The 8,829-nt window shown below is 36.1% G+C and overlaps 1 protein-coding gene across 2 annotated transcripts in view; it reads left to right on the forward strand.

Annotated features, from left to right (window-relative positions):
• The first annotated feature begins 1,058 nt into the window (after positions 1 to 1,058).
• Positions 1,059 to 8,829, forward strand: part of cnksr1 (connector enhancer of kinase suppressor of Ras 1) — a 32,781-nt gene continuing 25,010 nt past the window's right edge. Inside the window, exons 1-4 of one of the 2 annotated variants that reach the window (XM_024271413.2) lie at positions 1,059 to 1,097; positions 1,187 to 1,308; positions 2,677 to 2,834; positions 8,163 to 8,365. In XM_024271413.2, coding sequence (XP_024127181.1) covers positions 1,257 to 1,308; positions 2,677 to 2,834; positions 8,163 to 8,365 — 413 coding nt within the window. In that variant the 5' untranslated portion in view covers positions 1,059 to 1,097; positions 1,187 to 1,256. The other variant, XM_024271406.2, reaches the window with a different exon arrangement.

The following is an 8,829-nucleotide window of genomic DNA, read 5'->3' on the forward strand; positions in this document are numbered from 1 at the left end:
GTTATTTAAAAACTAAATTTCAAAATAAAAACATTACAAGATAGTTTTGGGGTTTTTCAATAAAAGCACATTGGACTTTCTTTTTTTTATACTCTTGCCAACCTTAAGCATTAAAACCTTTATGAGTTTTTTCATAATAAATTATGGATCTCATTTATTTTATTTAATATTTTTCAATTTTCCAGTCAAGTCACGATTTAGTATGTTCGTGTTAAGATCTCTTTTGTTAGTTTTTTTTTGATTTCTTAAAATAAGATAATTCCAGTCCAATTCTCATTATTTATGTAATTTTAATTTGAAATTAAAAAAATAAAAGCCTTACAAGTTAGTTATTAACAGGGTTTCAATAAAAGCACATTGCAAAAAATGTTGCAAAACGTTTATGAGTTTGTTTATACTGTATATGGGCCTCTTTAATTTTTTATTCTTTTCAATTTACCGATCAAGTCATGATTAAAATCTTTGGTAGTTTGATATATCAATCTAAATATATTTTTGTTAGTCTTTCAAATAAATGCATTTTGTTTTGATTGCTTAAAATGAATCAATTCTAGTCCAATTCTCATTAGTTGAATAATTAAAATTATGAAACTTCAAAATACATTTTAATATATTTTTTTTTATAAAATCACATTGAAAACACTTTATGTTTTGCTAAACTTGAGCATTAAACATGAGTTTGAGTTTGTTTTCTTGACTTGATTCTGATATTTTTGGTTTAGTTCTTCTGCAAGCTTTTCTTTCATTCAGTATGAATGAGGAAAAACATTAATAAAGTTCTGACTTTTTTGACAGCCTGAAGCCACACAGAGCAGAGAAGAGAAAAACACAATTTTTTCCTGAAAGTTGCAGTAAAGAGGATTAGCTGGTCTTTATTTAGACGTTTTCTTGACGTCTGGGGGGAGCTTATAAAAAGAGAATGACTCCAGCAGGAAAACAGCAAAACAATCAGAGAAGTGTACAGTCTATGTAGAAAAACTAGAGGAAAGTTTAAAAGTTGAAACAAGTTTCAAACATTGAGTTCCTTTAAGGAGGGAGGGGAATGCTAGAAAGGCAGGGCTGCAGGATTACGCATCAACTCCATTGGCTGACAGCCGGTAGGGGGACTGACTACCTGTACCTGTGCGAAGGAGTGCCAGTCGTCATCGTCCAACTCCAAATTTGGATCAACTTTTCCTTCTTCCAGGAGCCCGGACAGGTAGAAGTCGACCAGGACAGCCGGGAAGTGAACGAGCGACTGCAGCAGGACTCCGAACATGGAGCCTATTGCGTCCTGGAGCGCGCACCGAGTCGCCGAGTGGCTCCAAGGTGAGGAACATAACTTTCTGCTTTCTCTTCCCTCGCCCCTCCTGTCCCTCTCCGCTCGCGGCTTTATCCCATCAGGGCTCACACTCGGTTGGATCAGAAATAGAATCAAGCTGGCAAATCCTATTGGAAGTGAAAGGTGGAGGTGGAATGAGGAAGTGGAGAAGACCTTCAAGCGCAGCTCTGATCAACAAGTCCAAGCTGAGAGCCTGGCCCTGTGCTGAACTTATTTCACAGATTTATGCTGTTTACCAGACAGCCACACCGATCTGCAGGAACTTATTACACCAATACTAATACTTTCTTACACAGTTTCTACTATTTATCACTGTTTCTTAATTTTGTGCGTTTTATTTTAAATTTTGATAAAAAAAAATACATTGTCACATATTTAAGACCCAGTCAGATTAAAGCTGTATTTTTAATATATTCTCGTTGCATTTTTTTCATCATAAAATAAGGAAATTAGGTTTAAAATGGTATTTTTTAATATTATTTTATTCCAAATGTTGTGAAAAAAGACTGTAGCTGTGACGTAGGTGCTACAGTCAGCCATATGAACGCTCTGTTGTCATGCCTTCAAATGTTGGACACAATGTTTCCCTCTAGGTTCATAACTAACTGTCAATGTATGACACATCACTGTGACTTGTGCACAAGAGTACAATGGCCTTCCCTGGCTGTTCGGAGGCAGTCCCATTGGTACACTTTTATTTACAAGGCTTGGTTTGCGACCACTTTACATATGTTCTTTACTCAAGCGGAGAAACGTTGAATCTCTCTCATTGAGATCAAATGATCTGAAAATGTTGACCTTTTGCTCGTACAGAACTGGGAAAAAAGCATTTCTTCACTCTGCTTCTGCTCCCTGGAACAACTTACAGCAGGGGTGTCAAACTCAATCCAAAACACACCTTAGCCGAACAGGATAAACATTTATTAAACACTCTGAAACTACATTTTTAAAACCGTAACTTTTTTGCATAATTGTGAGCTGGGGACGCTTTTAAAATACATCAAAATGGGATTTTAATATGATTTTATTATACTGATTTAAGCTGACTCCCCTTTGATCCATAATGCACAGATAGTTCCATAATTATTCACAATAACAACAAAACATTTAAGCATTATTTGTCGCCTTATGGAAATAGTTTGAATACTTTCTTCATATACGTTTTTAAATGTTTATTTTATTTTATTAAATGTTGAATCTTTACTGTATTTTTATGTAAATACAGCAAAACTGCTTATTTCTTAAATCTGAGTGCAGTTTTTTTTCTTCATGCCCTCACTTGCATGACATTCTCTTGACAGTGACTCTTCAGATGATATCTGTGCTTCAAACTTACTGTGTCGTTTTGTGGCCAGGTCTCGACGCCCCCGTCAGTCAGTACCCAGTCTCAGAATGGCATTTATCGGGCGTGGAACTGCTCCAGTTGACTTCCCAAGACTTGGAGAAGCTCGGCGTCCAGAAGATTGGACACCAGGAGGTGATTTTGGAGGCTGTGGAGAAGCTCTGCACTCTGGTGAGTCCGTTTGAAATAGCTGTCTGTAGTGGAATGCTGTACATCCGAGGGTACATACTAACAAGTTACATGTCTAGTTTAATTTTGGTGAGTCAGTATTTTGTTCAAACTACTTCTCAGAGCTGTTTTACTAATAAAGTTTCAGTATTCTTACTCTATTCTTACAGTTTTGTTTATTGCAATTATACATGGAGAGATACAAATTAGCATTTAGCATTTAAAGGTAATTACATAATTAATATTACCATTATATATTACCATTTACTGGGATAACATGTTTGAAAATCATTTTTAATCAGCAAAAACATTAAGAAAAATTCAATATATTCTGCACATTGCGACTAAAAGAAAACAAAACAATTAACCAATTTATTCCAAAAATGTAAACATTTGTTTGAATGTTAAAAAGATTTTAATTTGTACATTTCTTTTTTTTTCTTTCCCTAAATACATACATTTTAGAGAATAAATAAAAAAATATAAGATGTTATTCAGTACTTTTACAGGTTATGTTTTATACTTGTATTGGTAAAGTATAAATAACTAATAAGAACAACCTGGATTATGATAACCCTGTAAAAAAGCAATAAAATATCTAAGTAAAGTGTAATATTTGCTTCCAAACACTTCTTTTCAAGTAAATAATGAAACTATTCTTGACAAACTTCACATTTTATGGAGTTAATATGTCATGTATTGTATGTATAAGTACATATGTGTCGATTTATGATTAAGTGTGTATCAGGATGTATAGATATGTGTCTTCTTTTACTTTAATTTTTTTCAATTAAGTGCTGATTAATCATTGATTTCCATTCAATGTTTGATATTTATGCATAGATATATTAGGGGGGCACAATGTGAGGAAAACTTGCAATTTGCAATATTAGTGATCAATATTGCAATGACAATATAATTTATGATACTACAGCAAATAATAAAACAAAAAAACCTAATACATGATTTCCATTTTACTGCAACAGTATTATTTGAATAAAAGTCAACATTTCTCCAGTTCTAACAGTACTCCAAAATTACCCTAGTTTAACCCGGAAGGCGGGCATCTGACATGAAAGAGCTTCATCTGATTGGTCAAATGCGTTAAAAACATTTTTTTGAGTCATTTAACATTTCAAGCTACCATATTATTATGTGTCAAGCATTTAAGTTAAAAATGTATCAGAATTTATGCCATTTCTTTTCCTATATTACATCATAATATTGAGATAACGATAAATTTGCGATTTAATTTGCAGGGCTAATAGATTAATATTTATTTTGTATTTTTCTGTTTTAATTGCTTAAAATTAAACAATTCCAATCCTTTTTGAATGACTACCTTGACCTTCTCCTAAAGAAATATTGTTTTATACTAAACCCTTTTCTACCTAATTACATTTTTTGCTTACCTCTGTAAGGTTTTCTGATATGTGTTGTGCTAAGGGAACTGCACTCTGCTTTTTAATTAAATAGTTTGTCTCGTGTCTTTGGAATGTTTTACTTTTAAACCAGCAGCTGGTAAAAAAAAAAAAAAAGTCATAAATACTTCAATCCGACACAGATTTGCTGCTGTATCAGCTTATTCCTGCCTGAAGTAATACCTCTCCCCTTTGTTCTCATGTATATATCAAAGCTCCTTCTACTCAACCATATAATAGTATTATATCAATTCTAAAACCAACATCAAAGGACTGGTTGTGCTTCAGCTGCTGCTAAAGTTGATTTAAACACAAGCCATGGCTTCTATTTCATTACATGCACATTAATGGAAGTGCTTGTACACAAAAAGCACTTCAATTCTTCGGCTCATTCATGCTGGGAATGCAATTCTCTGCATACCCACCTCCCATAATGGAAAGTTTAGAGGTTTAAATGTATAAGTTGGTGCATGTTTGTGTAAGAAATGACCTGCAAAGGCCAGCGCCAAGCAAAGTTCCCGAGCTGGTGACGTAACAGCCGAAAGCTTAAAGTGCTTGTTGTTTAGTTGTTGAAATAACTGTAATCAGATTGAACAAAGTTACAAGTTCAACCAAAAGTCCCCCCGTGAATGGAAGCTTTAATTCATTGATTTGATTCACTGACGTTATGCTCATTCATAAAAGCAGCAAACATGTGCAGCAGGCTAAAGATGGGAGGGGGGAAGTGGACGAGGAACAACTTCTTGTGCTTGACTACACAGCAACATAATGACAGGCGCATGAAACAAAAAAAAAAACAAGGACTTTTAAGGTCAACTCTGCATCTGTTCACTGTATTTCCTTGCATGTGACAAACAGCTCCAGGCGGCTGCACCACGTGCTATGAAATAGTTTCCACAGAAACATATATATTGTTCTGAAATATGTTTGCCTGAAGAATGTTTAATAGAAAATTATGCAAAAAAGAATTTTTTTTTCATTTACCTGCAAAAGCTTAAAAAAAGAGAGGCACTGGAAAATAAAATTAGCATTAAAATGTCACTTTGTAATTAAGACACAGTAAAGTCAGAGTTGCTTAAAATTGAGAGCAAAATGTTTAGTTTGCTGACTGATTTAGTAACTCTTATTCGCTTTTACTACTTTCTGAATAATCATTGCAATGGAAAAACAGAAAATTGCATAAAGCAGAGCATAGTCTCTTGTGTTAATTATGTACCATGTTTTACCTTAGCAAAAAGTGGTACACTTGAAGTTAATCGTGTGTATAACCACGTGTAGTGCAGGGATGTCAAACTCAATCGCACAAGGGAACAAAATCCAAAACCCATAAAAATGTATAGAACACACTAAAATTAAGTTTTTATTAAAATGCAAAAATGTTAAAAACATAGCTTTTTAATGCGAACCGAACCTCGGGTTCGGCCTGGTACTGGTACCCTAACCCTAGCCTGGTCTGCGTCTGAAACCAGTACTGATCTGCGCCCAGTATTGACTGTCCGGCACCAGACTAAGATTAGCGTTAGGATACTGGTGTGGTCTAAATCCCTGTACCGGACCGATACCGGTTTGCAGCTCGGAGGTTGAGGATGTTTGATTTAATAGGATGTCAAAAAATGAGGAGTTTTTGACACAGAGTGGTTCTTAACCAAACATCAGTATATAACGATCTGGGAGTCAGAATGTGTTAAAATATGTTACCATCGCAAGATAACATCGGGCCGTTAATAACAAAAATAGAAAATGATCTGGTGGGTCGAATATAATCACCCATTGAGTTCGGATCCGGCCCCCGGGCCTTGACTTTGACACATGGTGTAGAGTAAGAGGTTTACTAATTGAATACTACTTCAGACTAAATTGAAACATTTTAAGTTTAAAGTCTACACTATATTAGGTACACCTTGCTAATACTGGGTTGGACCTCCTTTTGCTTTCAGAACCGCCTTAACCCTTGTTCTGTCTCATTGGGTCCAGATGACCCGAGCCTTACATTGATGTGTTATCCATCCCATGACAAATGTGGATGAAGGTGGACAGGATTTCATGTCTGCCACTGACACCAGTGAAAATCAAAAATCATAAAAAAAAGTCTTGTGGGGTCCAAATGACCCCGCTCCCAACGTCAACATACCCAGATTAGCATAAGGTTTAATTCTTGGTGGGATAGATTTAAGAAGGTACTGCCAACATTCCTCAGAGAGTTTGGTCCATAGTGACATGACAGCATCAGACAGATTTGTCGGGTTCACATCCATGATGCCAATCTCCCGTTCCACCACATCCCAAAGGTGATCCATTGGGTTAAGATCTGGTGACTGTGGAGGTCATTTGAGTCCAGTGAACTCATGGTCATGTGCATGAGTCTGAGATGATTCCAGCTTTATGACGTGGTTGGAGTAACATCAGAAGATACTCTGTAGACATAAAGAGATGAAGATGGTCTAAACTCATTTAGGCTGTGGTTTTGTAATCATGCTCAGGTGCTACTAGGGCCCAAAAGTGTGGTAAGAAAATATCCCCCGCACCATTATACCACCACCACCAGCCTGAAACACCGATACAAGGCCGGTTAGATCAATGCTTTCATGTTCTGACCCTACAATCCGAAAGTTGCAAAAGAAATAGAGACTCATCAGACCAGACAACGTTTCTCCAATCTTCTATTGTCCAGTTTGGTGATTCTGTGTGAATTGTAGCCTCGGTTTCCAGTTCTTATCTGACAGGATTGACCCCCGATGTGATCGTCTACGGCTGTAGTCCATCTGCTTCAAGGTTGTCGTGCGTTCAGAGATGCTCCAGTTGTTATATGAGTTACTGTTACCTTTCTATCAGCTTGAACGGGTCCGACCATTCTCTTCTGACATCAACAAGACATTTTCGCCCACAGAATGTCCGCTCAGTGCATATTTTCTCTTATTCTGACCATTCTCCCTCCGTAAGCCGTAGAGATGGTTGTGGGTGAAAATCCCAGTAGATCAGCGGTTCCTGAAACATGCCACATTCGGTCACTTAAATCAGCTTTTTGCTCCATTTTGATGCTCAGTTTGAACTCCAGCAGGTGTCTTGAGTTGCTGCCATATGATTGGCTGATTAGAAATTTACATTAAGGAGTAGTTGGACAGGTGTGCCTAATAAAGTAGCCAGTGAGTGTACAGTATATTGTATAAATAAAAAGTAAACTTCAAGTATACTGTCTCGCTTTTAGTATAGACTAAGGATACTTGTAGTACACTTAAATAGACTATTTTGTTGCTAGAGTTGGCAACGTTTATTGGAAAGGATACTCATTCCTCTCTTTTGTCCAATAGAGGGAAAATATTTTTTGAAAAAAAGTGTTTTTTTTTTTATTTGTCTTACTATCTCATAAATGTGGCGTGACAGACAAAAACAGCTTCTCTTCTGCTGCCCATCGTCAGGATTAATGACGTGACGCAAAATCACATTTGCCGTGGAGTTAGATTTCATCCTGTGTTGTCTTGACATTTTTCTTTTCTCCCAGTAAATTGCACAAAGACAAACATTTGTTTATCTAACAGGATCAGCAGTAAATGTCATGTGCTTGCCTATGAGAATGAAAGTTTGGAAATTGAAGTAAAAAAAATCCCCTCTTGTTTGAAAAAAGGATTGTTTTGCTGCATTGGCATGGGATGCTTTTGCAGCATAAATATGGGATTGCCTAGCGGCTTTGTGTGGCTTTGGTCAGATGAGAAGGGACAGGAAATGAGGGAAGATTGAGGGCTGATGTTCACCATACCAAAAGAAGCTCCTCCAGAATCAAACCAGCTTTAAGTTCCTTTTTCTACAAACATATCTGAAACTTTATGAATGGTTGAATGAATCGTTGGTGACAGCAGAGGAAGAGTGGATAGTGTATGAGGTAAATTAATGTTTCAGTGTCTGTTCTCCCCAGACTTATGGCATTGGAGGGGAAAACATCAGAAGTTTGACAGAGAAGCTGCGGACTGTTGCAAACAGCTTGCAGATGGACATCCAGAGCCGCTGGCGCCTCAACGGCTACGACGGCCAGACATCCACCAAGCTGCCACCCAGCGTCCTCCAGATTGTTGTGGAAGTCATTACATCCTCTAAAGGCCTCTTCTCACTGCTCAACAGGTCGGTAGAAACACAATAATGTTTCATTCTTACTTTCAGGAATTAAAAAAAATCATCAGGGTTTGTTGTTTCTTCATTACTTTCAAATTAGATAATTTATTTATCAACTAAAATTAGTTTAAAAACTAAAATCAGTTTAACTTTAGTAAAAATGCTCTTTTTGTATTGTATTCAATAAAGGAACTGGTGTTTTTATTCTAATTTTAAGAACTATAAAAGCAAAGAACTGTTGCATGATGACTAACTTAACAGTTAATCCTATCAACAACTTTGGTCTCAAAGCAGCAAAGTCCATGATTGACCAGGACACTCATGACTAAGTCTGTTTATCAAGATATTCATTGAAATTGCTTTATGTAGTTTTTTTTATTTTGATTTTTAAAATATATTTTTAAAACTTTTCAATATATTTTTTCTGCCTTTTTGATGATTGTTTTTGGATATAATTGTTTTTTGTTTTTGAG

This window comes from Oryzias melastigma, linkage group LG22, assembly GCF_002922805.2.
Source record: "Oryzias melastigma strain HK-1 linkage group LG22, ASM292280v2, whole genome shotgun sequence".
Taxonomy (NCBI): Eukaryota; Metazoa; Chordata; class Actinopteri; order Beloniformes; family Adrianichthyidae; genus Oryzias; species Oryzias melastigma.